Source organism: Salvelinus namaycush, chromosome 23 (assembly GCF_016432855.1).
Source record: "Salvelinus namaycush isolate Seneca chromosome 23, SaNama_1.0, whole genome shotgun sequence".
NCBI classification, from domain to species: Eukaryota; Metazoa; Chordata; class Actinopteri; order Salmoniformes; family Salmonidae; genus Salvelinus; species Salvelinus namaycush.
This window is the reverse complement of record NC_052329.1, coordinates 27,863,475-27,882,033: the sequence shown is the minus strand read 5'-3', so window position 1 is coordinate 27,882,033 and position 18,559 is coordinate 27,863,475. Positions and strand designations below refer to the sequence as shown.

General features: G+C 44.0%; 2 protein-coding genes across 2 annotated transcripts in view; one reads left to right on the top strand and one right to left on the bottom strand.

Moving 5' to 3' along the window:
* Nucleotides 1–9,020, top strand: part of LOC120018256 (complement C4-like) — a 32,264-nt gene extending 23,244 nt beyond the window's left edge. The window contains exons 29-40 of the mRNA XM_038961356.1: nt 3,233–3,388; nt 3,477–3,536; nt 3,636–3,729; nt 3,854–4,034; nt 4,163–4,250; nt 5,395–5,469; nt 5,633–5,735; nt 5,925–6,014; nt 6,127–6,219; nt 6,308–6,391; nt 6,597–6,738; nt 7,530–9,020. Of these exons, the coding sequence (XP_038817284.1) occupies nt 3,233–3,388; nt 3,477–3,536; nt 3,636–3,729; nt 3,854–4,034; nt 4,163–4,250; nt 5,395–5,469; nt 5,633–5,735; nt 5,925–6,014; nt 6,127–6,219; nt 6,308–6,391; nt 6,597–6,738; nt 7,530–7,671 (1,308 nt within the window). The 3' untranslated portion in view covers nt 7,672–9,020. The remainder of the gene's footprint in view (nt 1–3,232; nt 3,389–3,476; nt 3,537–3,635; nt 3,730–3,853; nt 4,035–4,162; nt 4,251–5,394; nt 5,470–5,632; nt 5,736–5,924; nt 6,015–6,126; nt 6,220–6,307; nt 6,392–6,596; nt 6,739–7,529) is intronic.
* The window catches only part of LOC120018257 (tripartite motif-containing protein 3-like), a 35,692-nt gene continuing 25,053 nt past the window's right edge, over nt 7,921–18,559 (bottom strand). Inside the window, exons 5-15 of the mRNA XM_038961357.1 lie at nt 18,378–18,558; nt 17,855–18,025; nt 17,384–17,680; nt 15,117–15,378; nt 13,456–13,559; nt 12,592–12,759; nt 12,193–12,361; nt 11,687–11,746; nt 11,402–11,472; nt 10,247–10,387; nt 7,921–10,117 (exon numbers count right to left, since the gene is read on the bottom strand). Coding sequence (XP_038817285.1) covers nt 9,965–10,117; nt 10,247–10,387; nt 11,402–11,472; nt 11,687–11,746; nt 12,193–12,361; nt 12,592–12,759; nt 13,456–13,559; nt 15,117–15,378; nt 17,384–17,680; nt 17,855–18,025; nt 18,378–18,558 — 1,777 coding nt within the window. The 3' untranslated portion in view covers nt 7,921–9,964. The remainder of the gene's footprint in view (nt 10,118–10,246; nt 10,388–11,401; nt 11,473–11,686; nt 11,747–12,192; nt 12,362–12,591; nt 12,760–13,455; nt 13,560–15,116; nt 15,379–17,383; nt 17,681–17,854; nt 18,026–18,377; nt 18,559) is intronic.

Here is an 18,559-nt window from a genome sequence, read left to right as displayed (position 1 = left end):
TTATAAGATTTGTATTTGATCATCATGTATATGTTTTTGCTGTTTGTTCTTTGTTATAGAGCCTAAAAGATTGGAGAAGTGGTTTACCCATACATCTCCACTTTGGGAAGATAATTCTTTGTGTTGTTTGTTTTCCAATTTTCCAAGAAGTGGTTAGTCTATGGATTCTTCAATTACATTGAGCTGATTTCTGACGTGCTGTTCCTTATTTTCCCGTCGTGTATTTCTGTATTGTTTTAGTGATTCACCATAGTGAAGGCATAGACTCAGGTTTTCCGAGTCTTTATGTTTTTGGTTGGACAGGTTTCTCAATTTTTCTTAGATTTTTGCATTCTTTATTAAACCATTTGTCATTGTTGTTAATTTTCTTCGGTTTTCTATTTGAGATTTTTAGATTTGATAGGGAAGCTGAGGTCAAATATACTGTTAAGATTGTCTACTGCCAAGTTTACACCTTCACTATTACAGCGCAACGTTTTATCCAGGAAGTTGTCTAAAATAGATTGAATTTGTTGTTGCCTAATTGTTTTTTGGTAGGTTTCTACACTACTTTCCTTCCATCTATAGCATTTATTAATATTATTCAGTTCCTTTGGCTTTGATGCCTCATGATTGAGTATTGCTCTGTTCATGTAGATTGTGATTTTGCTGTGATCTGATAGGGGTGTCAGTGGGCTGACTGAACGCTCTGAGAGACTCTGGGTTGAGGTCAGTGATAATGTAGTCTACAGTACTGCTGCCAAGAGATGAGCTATAGGTGCACCTACCATAGGAGTCCCCTCGAAGCCTACCATTGACTATGTACATACCCAGCGTGCGACAGAGCTGCAGGAGTTGTGACCCGTTTTTGTTGGTTATGTTGTCATAGTTGTGCCTAGGGGGGCATATGGGGGAGGGAATGCTGTCACCTCCAGGCAGGTTTTTGCCCCCCTGTGTGCTGAGGGTGTCAGGTTCTTGTCTGGTTCTGGCATTTAGGTCGTCACAGACTAGTACATGTCCCTGGGCCTGAAAAATGATTGATTTCCTCCTCCAGGATGGAGAAGTTGTCTTCATTAAAGTATGGTGATTCTAGTGGAGGGTAGCACACAGGAGGACATTTTTCTCTGTTAAGATAATTTCCTTTTGAATTTCTAGCCCAATGTAAAATGTTCCTGTTTTGATTTAATTTAATGGAGTGAGGTAGGTCTGCTCTATACCAAATTAGCATACCCCCTGAGTCCCTTCCCTGTTTCACACCTGGTAGTTTGGTGGATGGGACTACCAGCTCTCTGTAACCTAGAGGGCAACCAGTGGGTCCATCTCCTCTATACCAGATTGTCATCCCACAAGAAACATCTGTATTTCTGATTTCTTTGATGAAGTCCAGGTTCCTGCTCTTTAGGCCAAAGGCAGATGACCCCAGGCCTGGGATATTCCAGGATGAGATAGTGAAGGCTTTGTGTTCCATAAAGTGTCCAATGTTGTTGGTCGTGTGGTTTGGCCTCAGGCCAGTAAGTGTGAGATGCTGAGCATCTGTTACATGCCATTGGCTAGTGTAAGAGTGAGGGTTGGGCCTGTTTGCACACTCATGGCCTGGGCGTATGTGTGACTTCCATGTTGAGGCCCTCTTTGCGGGGGTGGGGTGCATGGGGTGGGCAGGAGGGGCATAGGTCTGATCTGAGGGGGCCTAAATGGGGTGTGGGCATGGTTGACTTCGGGGGTTGTTGATTGGTTGGGGTGGGGGTGTGTATGTGGCTGGTGGTGTTGTGGTCTGGATGTAGGTCCTCTCGGCATGGGTCCTCTATGTGCAGGTCCATGGGGGGAGTGTCTCGCTGGTCTTGGCGGGGTGTCTATTGGTCTGTTGCTCCTGTGTGAAGTGTTGGGGCTACGTTTGAGAGCGATGTCCTTTAGAGTCCGGGTGAAGGTGGGCACTGCTGCCTTGTATAGGTGGACCTGGTCATAGAGGCTGTTCAAGTCCAGGGTGGAGTGGTGGGCCAGGAAAACATTTGGTTTTGTGGCACAGTCACGGGAAATACTTGCGTTTACCCGTATGGTAGCAGGGTGGAAGTATTTTCGTGGTAGCAAGGTGGAGATAGTCACTTGTGCATTGGGGAAAGTAGATGAAAGCTTTTTCAATCACTCCCTTCAGTGCTGTGGCCACCCTTTCCTGCTGTGTTCTCAGGTCGTTTGCGCCTGTGTGTATTATTATGTGGCTAGGTGAACCTATTTGGTCTTCAGACAGAAGGTCTAGGGCACGCTGGGTGTTTGGACACCAGAGTTTAGACATACTGTCTTTTTTTTCTTGCATATATTTCCCATTTGAGTCCATAAGGAGTACAATCTGTGTCTTGTGTATGTCCTCAGTGGGTGTGGGGGGGTTGTCAGGAGGGCTATCAGGGTGGCTCAGAGGGGGTGAGAGCCCCTGGGCTTGGGGTTCTTCATTTGTCTGTTCTGCTGTGATGTCGACGCTATGGTCAGGATCTGTTGTGGACTGTTCTGCAGTCGTGTCGATACTTTTGTCGGGAACTGAGGTGGGCTGTTCTGCTGGCTTCTCTGCGGGGGTGGCCACCCCCGTTCTCTCACACGCCATCCCCCTCAACCTCTCCTCCAGCAGTCTGATCCTCTCCTCTCGTGCTCTGTTCTTCTCCTGTTCTTGCTTTTTATATTGTTGAAGTTGTCTCTCTCGCTTTCTCTCTTGCTTTCTCTCTCTCTCTCTCGCTTTCTATATCTCTCTCTCAATTCAAAGGGCTTATTGGCATGGGAAACATATGTTTACTTTGCCAAAACAAGAGAAATTGACAAGAAACAAAAGGGAAATAAACAATAAAAAATTAACAGTAAACATTACACTCAAATGTTATATTATTGGCTATGTACAGTGTTGTAACAATGTGCAAATCACTCTCTTTCTTTCCCCATTTTTTTCTCTCTTCCTGCCTCTCTCTCTCTTTCTGCCTCTCTCTTTCCCTCTTGTTCTCGCTCTCTTTCCCTCTCTCTCTCGTTCTCTCTCTCTCTTTCCCTCACGCTCTCACTCTTTCTCTTTCTTTCCCTCTTTCTCTCTCTCACGCTCATTCTCTCTCTCTTTCGCTCTTGCTCGCTCTTTCCCTCGCTTGCTCGCTCTCTCTCTCTTCCCTCTTTTTCTGCCTCTTTCTGCCTCTCTCTTTTGCTTTCTCTGTCTCCCCCTCCTTCTCTTCTACTCTCTTTTGTTCTCTCTCCCTCTTTCCCCCTCTCTCTCTCTCCCTCTTTCCAACAGGATACAGTTGTAGCTCTTGAGGCTCTAGCTAAGTACAGCGTCCTGGAAAATGATGTTGAAGACTTGGATCTTAATGTTGAGATGTGTCACCAAAACGGCCGAAAGCAGGGACTTCATCTTACCAAACATAATGCCCTGACCCTATCAGCCTTCCAGGTGCGATTGAGTTTAGAATTCCAGCAGTGCTCTGATTTCCTTTCTCAAATGCTGTTTCACATCTCTGTTGTCTGGTTTGTCTGGTCAGGTGAACCCAGGAAGCCCGATCACTATTAACACAATGGGGAAGGGAAACGGGACCTTATCAGTAAGTAAATTCATTTGAAAAGTAAGTGATGATGATTCTAACATTGTAAGGCTGTCTGAATCTGTGGAAGTGTCCACAGTGCTTGTTATATGTCATCAGGTGGTCCAGACCTACAGAACTCTGGAGAGGAGGGACTTGTTCTGTGATTTCTACAGTCTCAATGTCTCGGTGGAGGGAGAGGTTAAGTACAGAAGTAAGTTTCAGTCAGAATGCATCTATAAACACGAAACACATTTGCTGGAGTTCTGCTTGAAAATATAAAACACTATTCATTGTCAGTATAAATGTGTAACGGTGAATAATGTGCAATGTTACAGAGAACGTGGACGATGGTCCTGAGCTAGACGACTATTATAACTATGAGTCTGAGGGGGACGGGAACCCTAGTGATGAGCCCATGAGCAGGGTGGAATGGTTTGACCTGCGCACACGCAGGAAGAGACATGCCCCACAGGAGGAGGAGAGGGAGAACTCCCTAGTCTACACTGTGTGTGTGGGGTGAGTACAGTGATGTGTGCATGTGTGTCTGTGCGTATATATTGTATGCGTGTGTGTGTGTGTGTGTGTGCATGCATGGGGTGGGATGAGTGGAGACATGGTTCTATCTCTCCTCTCCTCTCCTACAGACTGAACAGTGGTAATTCTACAGGCATGGTCATCGTGGACATCTCCCTTCTCAGTGGACTCAAACCTAACATGCAGGATCTGGAGGAGGTACAGTAGGCCTACATTTGACATTGATTTACATTCTTTTTTTGTTGTTATTTAGCAGGCACTTTTATCCACAGTCAGTGCATTCATCTATGGGCTCGATTCAATCCGTAGTGCTGAAGATCCGCGCTACAGCACAAGTTAAATTTAAAGTCAATGTTTCTGTTTTCACTGAGACTGCATTCATGCTCAATCGAAAATGACCTTTACATTTCAGAGGCGCTGTAGTGCGGATCTTCAACACTATGGATTGAATCCAAAAGGAAAAAACAACCATATACCACAGTTATTGCGACCCTCCTTTGAAATAGCAGAATTGGTTCCGGGAAGAAAACCCATTTTAGCCATTCACACTAGCTGTTTCCATTAACTTAACTGTTTCCATTAACTTAACTGTTCCCATTAACTTAACGAACAATAAAATATATCAGACAATTGCCTGCTAGGGTGCGTTTATTGTGTCGATAAAAACAGCTTGGCCTAATGACGCCACAGCTAAACTAATTAAATGTAGTGGTTGAAGTGTTTCTATTACCCGTTTAGGCAAATTGCACAATAATAAATATGGCAACAGCCTGTATGCCCTCCCTGTATGCCCATCTGTTTCATGTGTCAGGTAGGCTGCGAAAGCCAGTATGGATAGAATGCAAGAATGAAAAAATATTTGCCATATTCTAATAATTCTCCTGTGCCAACGTATCGCCACGGTCCGTGACATGGTGAACCTTGTACTCCTGTAGATCTGACATAATTGGATGGTGAAACTTGCCAGCCAATCGGAAAAGCAATTCAGGCATTGTTGAAAGTCAGGACCATCCTTGTCCTGCAAAGAAAGAGTATTTGTATATAAATAGCTTTACATTTACGCGGTGAAATCACGTGTCCCGTGCACCATCAAAATGATTTGGCAAATGTAATTTCTTCTAAAAACAGTTTCCATCATCGTTTGACAAAAGAAATCCACCCCTGTCGAAAGGATAAATATGTTTTCGATCTTTAGAACATTTCTCATATCTGCTGTTTCCATTAAACATATCGGGGGCGACGTTACTTTTGTCTAATAAACCAGGTCAATGGAAACCTGTCTAGTGACATGTTGTCAGTCAGACTATGGAATTTCACATCGTTTTCTATTTCTCTCCTCTAGAATGTGAAGGGTACTGAGAAGTACATTGACCATTATGACATCGCCCCAAATAAAGTGTTCCTCTACTTCGCTGAGGTAAGACCTCTTGTATCCAAAGCCATGACGTCAATGAGTATCAGCTATGACTACTGTACAACTCATATAAATTGAATCACAAAAGTTATATCTTGAGACCTCGTGTTCTCGCCAATGCTGTCCTCTCTTGCCTCTGACGTTGTATTGTCGCTATGTATTCCAGATCACAGAGGAACCACAGTGTGTAAAGTTCCGGGCCAAACAGATCAGTCCCATGGGCCTGGTGCAGCCTGCTGCTGCTGAGGTCTATGACTACTACAACCCAGGTATACCACCATCTTTAGTTTAGGGTATGTTATGTCTATGGTTGTAAGGTATCTGGAAGTTCCATGGGGCTGGTACAGCCTGGTGAGGCTTTAGGCCCTGGTCAAATGTAGTGCACAATAAAGGGAATAGGATGCCATATGGGACACAGCCATTGTCTGAGTGACTAATACTGAACTATGTCCCTACAGAGAGGAGATGCACTGTGTTTTACAGCGCACCGCAGAAAAGCAACATGATCTCCAAGCTCTGTCAGGACAATGTGTGCTCCTGTGCAGAGGGTATGTGCACTCCATACAGCTTGTATTTTCAGGACAGAATATATATTTAGTTCACAATATATCATTTATATTGTGAACTATTGTGTATGTATTTTTATTTGCTTTGTCTCAGGTGACTGCCCAAAGAAGAAAGTCACTTACAGTAAACAAATGGAGAAAGAGACTCGCAGAAGCTTTGCTTGTTTCTCTCCTGTTGCGAATTATGGTGAGTTTATAACTCTAACCCAAATATTTAAAAAAAATTCTAATGTGCTGTAGTCGGTATTAACACCATCTTGTTGTCCTTCTGACAGTTTACGTCGTCAAGATTGTCAACTCATCCGATGACGGAGTTTTTAAACATTATACCACAATACTGACCAAAATCCTACAGACAGGTGAGTGCTCTGCTCTACAGGTCTTCACAATGTTACAAAGTGAATCCCAAATGGCACCCTATTTCCTATGGTGCACTACTTTGGAAGGTTCCTGGTCAAAAGTAGTACACTTTATAGAGAAAAGAGTGCCATTTGGTACGCACACATTCTCTTGGAAGTATAATTTCCTTTACATTATTCTTGTGCTGGTTGTCTGCTATGCCAGGTAAAGATGTGATGCAGACTGGAGCAGTGAGAGACATGATCAAACGTAAAGCCTGTGATGAGTTTGACATGAAGACTGACAGTAACTACCTGATCATGGGGAGAGATGGGACCATCTCTGACACCACTGACCACAGTGGGAAGTAAGTGATGTGTGTTCCAAATGGCACCCTATTCCCTATATAGTGCACTACTTTTAACTAGAGTTCATAGGGCTCTGGTCAAAGTAGTGCACCATGTTGTAAAAATAATAATTAGTTGAGTGTTATTATATTTGTGATATTTCACATGTACAAGTGTGTAAGAAATAAGTTTGGACATTCGTTTTTTGCATATCCCAACTCCCCCTGAGACACTCTCAAAGAGTGGGGCCAGGGTCAAAAGTAGTGCACTATTTATGGAATAGGGTGCACAGGAGGTTGGTGGCACCTTCATTGGGAGGACGTGCTCGTGGTAATGGCTGGAGCAGAATTAATGGATTGGTATCAAACATATGGTTTCTTTCCAGCCATTATTATGAGCCGTCCTCCCCTCAGCAGTTTCCATTGATAGGGTGCCATTTGGGACACAGACTTCCTTTTCAATTACGATGTGTGTCAATATATTGTAAGACCGTGTTGATATAATACATGGAATCATCAGGTAAAAAAGACAGCATAGAGGATATCTTTGAATTGAGATACTGTAAACGTTTCACTATTTGGGCCATAGATTGTGATTTCTCTATTGGGAAATGTAAAGTATATGTACAGTGTAGAATAGGAGACTATTCCAGTGCAGTTTGAGTGAGAGACTCCAATGTTGTCCACCTCAGGCCCCTATAACTAAATGTTGTCCACCTCAGGCCCCTATAACTAAATGTTGTCCACCTCAGGCCCCTATAACTAAATGTTGTCCTACCCATGCCCGTATAACTAAATGCTATCTTCTGTAGGCCTGTCTATGTCCTGGATAATAAGATGTGGATGGAGGAGATTCCAGAGGAGAGGAAGTGTAAAGTTACTAAGAACCGTAAAGCCTGCAACATGCTCAAGGACTTCATGGTACATTATGAGCTCAACCAGTGTTCAATCTAAACCACGGCTTCCCTTCAGTGAACATCCAGATAGAAATAAATTATATAGAACAGACATGTTTTTCTTCCATTGAGAAGAGGGAAATATGTTGGCTCTATGCAATACATTTCTATCTGAAACTTTTCAGAAAGTTGTGCCTCCTGAATGTCACCTGACCCAGGATAACTGTCCTGGACATCAACCGAGAGACTGTGATTCAGAGAAGGATATATTTTGTTGTATAGAGGAAAGCAGAAAGCACACTCAGTATCTCCATAAACCATGTGCTTTTATTACCAGTGCATATTCACAGAGAAAGAAGATACAGACATATTGTTGAAACAAAGTTACAGATAGTGATGTGTCTAATACTCCTTAATAAAATAACCTGTGATTAGCCACAGTCTGTTTGGCTCCATGACGTCAGAGGTTATAGGGACTCTGTTGTGTTGTTACAGTGATGAACACCAGGGGGTGTTCCACTGTAGCTCATCAAATGCTAATGTTTCCCTCAGGACAATAGTTATAAGTTGGTAATGAACTTTTATAACCCAGTAATGAAATGCTATAACCTGGTAATGAACTGTGATAACAAGGCAATGAAACATAGCTCTAGTCCTTTAACACACACTGAAGCTGTGAAACATTCACACTGTGGTTTCAGCTTCTGAAGACAAACTATATAAACGGTAATTCTGTTGACTGTTAAAATTGAAAACCATAAGTTAGTCAAATGTAGTTTTGCATGTTCAATAACACTAAGTAGTATAATCATGGGTATTTGTTTTTCAATATGTACTCCAACTTGTCACATTTCAAAACCGACTATTTATTTTTTGGCAAATCAAATCTTACAAATTCTAAATCTGCACTGTTTGTTCTACTCTGAAAAATCCCCTCAAGTGGCTAGGTTTGTTTTCTGTATATGGAGACAAATGACAAAGGTGTGAATTTCAAAAAAATACAAATAAAACAAATTAGAAAAATAATTTGTAAATGCTGAGCTAGTGTATAAAATAAATTAGCAATTCCATCTTTCATTTTTGTACTTTTTCAAAAGTTGAATAATTGTGCTGCTCACATATGCAATAATCATGACATCTCTTCTCCGACTGAACTCCTGTTTTAAAAAGCACACTTTAGGACAGCTGCCATACTTAGTTAGAAACGCTGGAATGCTGTTCTTGGAATAACCAAAAGATATGTTTTTAAATCAAAGCACAGATAAAGCTGCATAATGATCCATTATACAGTTATGCATATAAAGTACATCAATGCACAGATGGTGATGGCCTTTTATAATGTGAGATGGCTTTAGGTTAAGTCAGTTTGTTCTTAGATAACTGAAAAATAAATTGTTTCAAAAGCTTTTGCGTTGGTTGGTTTCACTGTAAGCACATCGTTCATTGCACTTATCATGGAGAAGAAACAACTGATGAGTTCATGAACTCCACTGTTATGTCATCCTGTCTGAGCTGACAAGGTAAAGATACAACTTCATGCATTGGGACCAGCTCCTTCACAACATGGCTCTATTATACGTCAATCACTGATCTGAACGACGTGTAGGTCTCATCAGTTACAGTATATACACACACTTCATACCTCCTCATAGTTTTATGTCAATGACCGAACAAAGAGGTAAATACACTCTACACAGTCTGCATCCCAAATTGCACCCTATTCCCTACGTAGTGTACTACATAAGGAATAGGGTGCCATTTGGGACAAAGTAAACTCCATAACACACCACATGGAGGAGTAAACTGGGGTTATATTGTTACTTCATGATGTTGGGGGGTTCAGAGACTAACTGGATGATGTGGAGCTGATCAGATGTGCAAATCAAAGGGACAGCTATGGGAAAGATCATTGCACCTGTATATTATGTATAGTACATTGGTTTGTGTCGTTGCTCAGTGACAGCACATGTGCTCTGACCTGGGGGCAAAAATACATACATTATTAGATCAAATGCTTTCCAATACTTCAAGCGCTGCACTTGATTTCGTTTGCCTGAAACAGTCCCAAAAGTGCAAACTCAAATAAATAGATAAATCAAGCACATCTAAAATACTTTCAAGTATTTGACCTATTTTTGGGACCCAGGTCAGGCTGTGGTTGGTTTGTCTGTCCGGCCCGGATCTGGGGTACATCCCAAATGGCAACTTATTCCCTACATAGTGCACTACTTTTGACCAGAGCCCTGTGGGTTTATTGTAATAAGTAGTGCACTATGAAGGGAATAGGGGGCCATTTGGGACATACCCTGGTAGTGGTAGGCCTGCAACAGACCGTCGTCCCTAAGCAATGGCTACTGCAAGTAGCGGTAAACCTTGAAGCAGTGGTTGCCAGAATCAGCCACAGCCACGTGTCCATCAGAGGTGAGAGACAGGCCCTGTGGACCATAGAGAGGGTCTGCTGTGGTGTTGATGTAGGACAGGAACGACCCGGAACTATCAAACACCTGCAGGATAATACAAAAACAAGCTGTACTCATAAGTTACATTACTTTTGATCTAATGCAAAAGGGCAAACAAAAAATAATGACTAAGACTGCTTGTTGATCTTGTCATCAAGATCATCATTAACTGACCTGTATTCTGCTGTTCCCCCAGTCAGCAACGATGATGTTCCCGTTGGCGTCCACGGCAACGCCCGTCGGGGCGTTGAACTGTCCGTTCCCCTCGCCATGGGAACCAAACTTAAACAGGAACTCCCCGTCTGCACTGTACACCTATTAGGGAAGGAATTCAAACTGTTCAGAAGTAGTGTGTCCAAACCTCAAACCTAGCTTCATGTCCACATCCAGGTTCAACCCTAACTCTAACCTCAACCCTAGCTCATGTCCACATCCAGGTTCAACCCTAGCTTCATGTCCACATCCATGTTCAACTCTAACCTCAACCCTAGCTTCATGTCCACATCCAGGTTCAACCCTAACTCTAACCTCAACCTCAACCCTAGCTCATGTCCACATCCATGTTCAACCCTACCTCAACCCTCGCTCATGTCCACATCCAGGTTCAACCCTAACTCTAACCTCAACCCTAGCTCATGTCCACATCCATGTTCAACTCTAACCTCAACCCCAGCTTCATGTCCACATCCAGGTTCAACTCTAACCTCAACCACATCCCTAGCTTCATGTCCACATCCAGGTTAAACTCTAACCTCAACCACATCCCTAGCTTCATGTCCACATCCAGGTTCAACTCTAACCTCAACCACATCCCTAGCTTCATGTCCACATCCAGGTTCAACTCTAACCTCAACCACATCCCTAGCTTCATGTCCACATCCAGGTTCAACTCTAACCTCAACCACATCCCTAGCTTCATGTCCACATCCAGGTTCAACTCTAACCTCAACCACATCCCTAGCTTCATGTCCACATCCACTAACCCTAGCCTCAAGCACAACCTTAAACCACAACCCTATCCCTAACCTCAACCCTAACCTAAACAGTTCAGAGGTAGTGTACTACACACATCCAACATTGACTATAACAGAGTTTGGGGATTTCTACTCCTTTAATTTGAAATGATTCAAACTGACATCAGATAGCCAACAGTGGGAGTGGGACATTTTCCTGTGGCACAGTGACGTACAGTAACTACAGGATGGCAGTGAGGGAGTGACACAAAGCTGCAACAACAGAACACTGAAGGCCTGAAGTCAAAGCATTTTAAACCAACCTGATATGACTACAGTAACACACACACACACAGAAAGAGAAGTGAGAATGTACCTTCACTGAATGATTGTGGAAGTCTGTTACCACAATCTCATTTTTGTTGTTGATCGCCACAAAGTGGGGACCTAGGGTAGGGTAGGGAAGGAGGGGGAGAAGGAGAGATGAGTCATCAACATAACAGTGCAGTAGAGGAAGTTCCAGACTATTTTAGGACATTGTACACAACAGGACTGTGGAAACACTAGCCACAAAGGGAAACACCAAGCAATGTACAACGTAAGACATGGCAATGGGCAGTTGTATCATGAAGAGACTGCTATACCATACAACAATACTTACTGAATGCAGGGCCAGATTTACTCAGCTTGGGTTCCAGTGAAATGTTTGTACCACTTTTTTCTAAAAAATAAAAAGGTCAAAGTCAGAGATGAGATTGAAACGAGTGACAGGTTTCTCCATGTAGCTAGTGGAACCATATCATTGGAAGATTATAGAAATGGAAGAGAATCACATTGCCCAAAGAGTGAAAACAAGGAGAATACAAGATTTTCCCCCCAGTACCTGCAAACTGTCTGATGTGCAAATCAAAGAGACAGCTATGGGAAAGCTCAGTGCATATATTATGTATACTACATTGGTTGGTGTCGTTGCTCAGTGCTAGCTGTGCCTAGACCTGGTGCAAATACAGTATACTGTACATGTCAAATACTTTCACTTGCACTGTGCTTCTTTTGGTTTGCCTGGTTAAATAGAACAGGAATTGTTCCAAAACTAGTGACAAACAGTGGAATAAGTCCCAAAACTGCAAACCCACAGATAGATCAAGCAAGGAGTGTCTCCCCTACCTGTGAACTGTCTGTCTGACGTCCCCCTGGCTCCAAACTTGGTGACCAGCTTCCCATTGGCCTGGAAGATGAACACGCAGCAGGCCTTGTTGTCCACGGTGATGATGTGTCCGTTCCTGTCCACCGCCACGCCCTTAGGGCCCATCAGACGACCCGCACCGATCTTACTCTGTCAGGGAGCGAGGGAGAAAATGGAGGGTCAGAGGGATGGACAGGGAGAGATGTGATGTGATGAGTCTGACGTCCAAATCAAAGGGGCAGCTATGGGAAAGCTCAGTGCATCTGGTATGTATAGAACATACAAGGAGAGGGGATATAGTAGAGACTGTTTAATGTTGACGTTTCAGCTCGAGGTCTTTCTCAAGACCAGTCTCCTAGAGTGACCTGATGACCTCTCACCTTGAACTTTCCGTCGGAGGAGAAGATGCTGACCCAGCGGTTGTCGTAGTCGGCCACGATGATGTCACCGTTCATATCCACGGTGACCCCAGTGGGGCGCTGCAGTTGCCCCGGCGACCGACCCCTGACCCCAAACCTCAGCTTGAATGCCCCATCGTTTGAGAACACCTGGATAAGAATACCGCAACAACAACATTCAGAAACAGATTTGGATTTGAGAACCTTTTTCTAAAAGGGACAATAAGGAACAAGGTGCCATTTGAGATTTGCCCTGAAATATGTGTTTGACCTGTGATACTATGATTGAAACTTTATCCTTACCCTAATACATTTTCTGCTTTGCATCCATTAATTTTTTCACTCATTCCACTTTGCACGCTGTCACTTATACACATGGTTACCTTTCTCTCACTGGTTGTACGGCTGTAGTCTCACCTGTATACACTGGTTGTACGGCTGTAGTCTCACCTGTATACACTGGTTGTACGGCTGTAGTCTCACCTGTATACACTGGTTGTACGGCTGTAGTCTCACCTGTATACACTGGTTGTACGGCTGTAGTCTCACCTGTATACACTGGTTGTACGGCTGTAGTCTCACCTGTATACACTGGTTGTACGGCTGTAGTCTCACCTGTATACACTGGTTGTACGGCTGTAGTCTCACCTGTATACACTGGTTGTACGGCTGTAGTCTCACCTGTATACACTGGTTGTACGGCTGTAGTCTCACCTGTATACACTGGTTGTACGGCTGTAGTCTCACCTGTATACACTGGTTGTACGGCTGTAGTCTCACCTGTATACACTGGTTGTACGGCTGTAGTCTCACCTGTATACACTGGTTGTACGGCTGTAGTCTCACCTGTATACACTGGTTGTTGCTGTCAGCCACTACGATGCGTCCGTTGCTGGAAGTGGAGATTCCCTGGAGGTTTGTAAACTCTGCTTTATCTCTCCCTCTGGTTCCTGTCAAATACACACATCCAATAAGAAGCCTGAGTCAAACATCACACATCCAGTAAGAAGCCTGAGTCAAACATCACACATCCAGTAAGAAGCCTGAGTCAAACATCACACATCCAGTAAGAAGCCTGAGTCAAACATCACACATCCAGTAAGAAGCCTGAGTCAAACATCACACATCCACTAAGAAGCCTGAGTCAAACATCACACATCCAGTAAGAAGCCTGAGTCAAACATCACACATCCAATAAGAAGCCTGAGTCAAACATCACACATCCACTAAGAAGCCTGAGTCAAACATCACACATCCACTAAGAAGCCTGAGTCAAACATCACACATCCAGTAAGAAGCCTGAGTCAAACATCACACATCCAGTAAGAAGCCTGAGTCAAACATCACACATCCAGTAAGAAGCCTGAGTCAAACATCACACATCCAGTAAGAAGCCTGAGTCAAACATCACACATCCAGTAAGAAGCCTGAGTCAAACATCACACATCCACTAAGAAGCCTGAGTCAAACATCACACATCCAGTAAGAAGCCTGAGTCAAACATCACACATCCAGTAAGAAGCCTGAGTCAAACATCACACATCCAGTAAGAAGCCTGAGTCAAACATCACACATCCACTAAGAAGCCTGAGTCAAACATCACACATCCACTAAGAAGCCTGAGTCAAACATCACACATCCAGTAAGAAGCCTGAGTCAATCACACATCCACTAAGAAGCCTGAGTCAAACATCACACATCCAGTAAGAAGCCTGAGTCAAACATCACACATCCACTAAGAAGCCTGAGTCAAACATCACACATCCAGTAAGAAGCCTGAGTCAAACATCACACATCCAGTAAGAAGCCTGAGTCAAACATCACACATCCAGTAAGAAGCCTGAGTCAAACATCACACATCCAGTAAGAAGCCTGAGTCAAACATCACACATAAAATAAGAACACAGAGTCTGTGTCCATGGACCCAAGGGCTAAATAGCAGAGTCACGAGTTATCACAGAGACCTCAAAAGATCTTCATCAGTAAGATTGCTGGGAGCAGTGAAACAAAGTGTGAGTATTTCCCACAGCATTGTCTATACCCTGCAGCCTGCACTTTGAGATAACTAAGAGAGCTATTGTCCAACTTGATCGTGATATGTGGTGGTCTTACTTTAGTCTTACTGTACCAACTTCAGTTGCATGCACTGCCTCTGGATACAAGAGTAAAATAACAAGTCAAATGTGAATGTATTCATCAGTAATAGTGCTTAAAATAAATGATAGGAGCATTGAACCAATGTGTTAGTATTCCCTTCTTTCCCCATGGCTTGTTTAGTACCAGGCAGGCTTTTTAACTGATTATCAAAGAGCGTAGCAAAGAAAGCTGTTTTTAAAATGTTTTTACTTGCAATATGACTTGTTATTGTCTTACCTACTTTAGTTAAATCCACTTCTTTTAAGTCATAAGATAATCACCTAAATGACTAAAAAGTCAATATGAGCAGCTGTACCACAGAGTTAGACTAATATTAATAGGTATTACATGTCTCTCTGATCATCACCCACCGACTCTGTGGATGAGTTCATCCTCGATGGGGTTTTCCTTCTTTTTAGTGCTGAACATGCTGGAGGGTCTCCTCACAGCCTTCTGTCTGACATGACCCCCTGTGCCGCCAGGACTCTTCAGCCTCCTCTTCACATCATCCGGAGACTGCAGCACATCCGAGGGCTTGACCCCACGCAGCCGGAACGGACTGCCCCTGACCGGCTGGTCGTACAGGAGGAGAGAGAAGGAGAACTCCCCCTCAGAGCGCATGGTATAGCCCACCTGCAGAATATTATGGAACAGAACCTTATCAGGCACTTCCAGGGGAATATAGTCTTAGACAGTCCTGCTGTATACAAAATAAACACTGTACATTAAACAATTGACACAATACATACAGTTGTCGGAAGTTTACATACACCTTAGCCAAATACATTTAAACTCAGTTTTTCACAATTCCTGACATTTAATCCTAGTAAAAATCCCTGTTTTAGGTCAGTTAGGATCACCACTTTATTTTAAGAATGTGAAATGTCAGAATAATAGTAGAGAGAATGATTTATTTCAGCTTTTATTTCCTTCATCACATTCCCAGTGGGTCAGAAGTTTACATACACTCAATTAGTATTTGGTAGCATTGCCTTTAAATTGTTTAACTTGGGTCAAACATTTCAGGTAGCCTTCCACAAGCTTCCCACAATAAGTTGGGTGAATTTTGGCCCATTCCTCCTGACAGAGCTGGTGTAACTGAGTCAGGTTTGTAGGCCTCCTTGCTCGCACACACTTTTTCAGTTCTGCCCACAAATGTTCTATGGGATTGAGGTCAGGGCTTTGTGGTGGCCACTGCAATACCTTGACCTTGTTGTCCTTAAGCCATTTTGCCACAACTTTGGAAGTATGCCTGGTGTCATTGTTCATTTGGAAAACCCATTTGCGACCAAGCTTTAACTTCCTGATTGATGTCTTGAGATGTTGTTTCAATATATCCACATAATTTTCCATCCCCATGATGCCATCTATTTTGTGAAGTGCACCAGTCCCTCCTGCAGCAAAGCACCTCCACAACATGATGCTGCCACCCCGTGCTTCACGGTTGGGATGGTGTTCTTCGGCTTGCAAGCATCCCCCTTTTTCCTCCAAACATAACGATGGTCATTATGGCCAAACAGTTCTATTTTTGTTTCATCAGACCATTACATTACATTTTAGTCATTTAGCAGACGCTCTTATCCAGAGCGACTTACAGTAGAGTGCATACATTTTATTACATTTTTTACATACTGAGACAAGGATATCCCTACCGGCCAAACCCTCCCTAACCCGGACGACGCTATGCCAATTGTGCGTCGCCCCACGGACCTCCCGGTTGTGGCCGGCTGCGACAGAGCCTGGGCGCGAACCCAGCCCAGCCTGGGCGCGAACCCAGAGACTCTGGTGGCGCAGCTAGCACTGCGATGCAGTGCCCTAGACCACTGCGCCACCCAGACCAGAGGACATTTCTCCAAAAAGTACCATCTTTGTTCCCATGTGCAGTTGCAAACCGTAGTCTGACTTTGTTATGGTGGTTTTGGAGCAGTGGCTTCTTCCTAGCTGAGCGGCCTTTCAGGTTATGTCGATATAGGACTCGTTTTACTGTGGATATAGATACTTTTGTACCTGTTTCCTCCAGCATCTTCACAAGGTCCTTTGCTGTTGTTCTGGGATTGATGTGCACTTTTCACTTTTGCACTCCTTCCCGAGCGGTATGACGGCTGCGTGGTCCCATGGTGTTTATACTTGCGTACTATTGTTTGTACAGATGAACGTGTACTTTCAGGCGTTTGGAAATTGCTCCCAAGGATGAACCAGACTTGTGGAGGTCTACAATTGTTTTTTGATGTCTTGACTGATTTCTTTTGATTTTCCCATGATGTCAAGCAAAGATGCACTGAGTTTGAAGGTAGGCCTAGAAATACATCCACAGGTACACCTCCAATTGACTCAAATTATGTCAATTAGCCTATCAGAAGCTTCTAAAGCCATGATATAATTTTCTGGAATTTTTTTGAGATACAGTGAATTATAAGTGAAATATTCTGTCTGTAAACAATTGTTGGAAAAATTACTTGTGTCATGCAGAAAGTAGATGTCCTAACCGACTTGCCAAAACTAGAAATTTGCGGAGTGGTTGAAAAATGAGTTAATGACTCCAACCTAAGTGTATGTAAACTTCCGACATCAACTGCACATTACATACATTACACAATACATATATTGCAAGTTAGATGCCATACACAATTATCCTCACCTCATACGTCCCATTCTTATTATCCACCACCTCTGTCTCCGTGGTTACCGCCCCGTCCATCGACACGATCTCGGCCCGCAGCGCCGCGTTGCCCGTCTTCACCAGCTCACTGTCCTTGTCCTTGGTCGTCACGGTGACGGTGGTGTGCTGGCCAACCAGGGTGTGGCGTAGTCCCTCTCCCGTGGCAACGGAGGTGTGGCCTACGGCTCCTGTGGTGATGAGCACACCCAGATTCTGGATGGAACGACGAAGACCCTCTGTCTCCACCTGGCAGTCAAGATGGCTGTTCTCATGGGGCTGGGAGGGGGCAAGGGAAGGCTTGTTACGTTTAACCAGCATCCTTATGGCTTCGTCCCGAATGGCAACCTATTCCCTAATAGTGCACTACATTTGACCGGGGCCCATTTGGGACATATACAATGATGATATAATCTATGTATATATGTGAAACAAACAAACGTGTCCACAAACCTGTTCTGGGTAGGTGTGTCGGGCCAGGGCGCTGACCCTCTCTCCCATCTGTTTCTGGACCAGCAGAACCTCTGTAGCACTGCCATGGCTCAGAGCCTGCTCCGTAAAACTACTGCAGCTCTGGATGTTGTCCTTACCCTGCAGGAGAGAGGAGAGCTGGGCCTGGAGCACCTACAGACAGAGAGAAGAGGAGAGATGCTAAGAGAGGGAGGAGGGATAGTTGGAGACAGGGAGGAGAGGTAGTAAGTCAGGGAGAAGAGGAGAGAATGGTAGGTAGTCAGAAACAGAGTGAAGAGAGGGAGAGGTAAGAAAAGAGGTAAGACCGAGAGAGAAAGAGAGTGGAGAGATAGTCATTCACAGAAGTAAGAGAGAGGTAGACCATCAATGTGTCCCAAATGACCCCCTATTCCTTATACAGTGCCCTACTTTTGATCAGAACCTTACAGAACCTGGTCAAAAGTAGTGCTCTAAATAGGAAATAGGGTGTCATTTGGAACAGCAGACCTAATCCGGTTGCAGGTACCTTCTGCTTGGTGCAGCAGATGTTCTCCAGGTCAGTGATGAGGGTGGTCTTCCTGAGGTGTAGCGCCCTCTCTAGCTCCTCAAAGGTACTGCTGATCTCTGTCACCGCCTCGTTCTTCCTGTCAGTCAGCCGCTTGGAGATCTCCCCTACCAGCTCTATCGCAGCCCTCAGCTGGGGCAGCC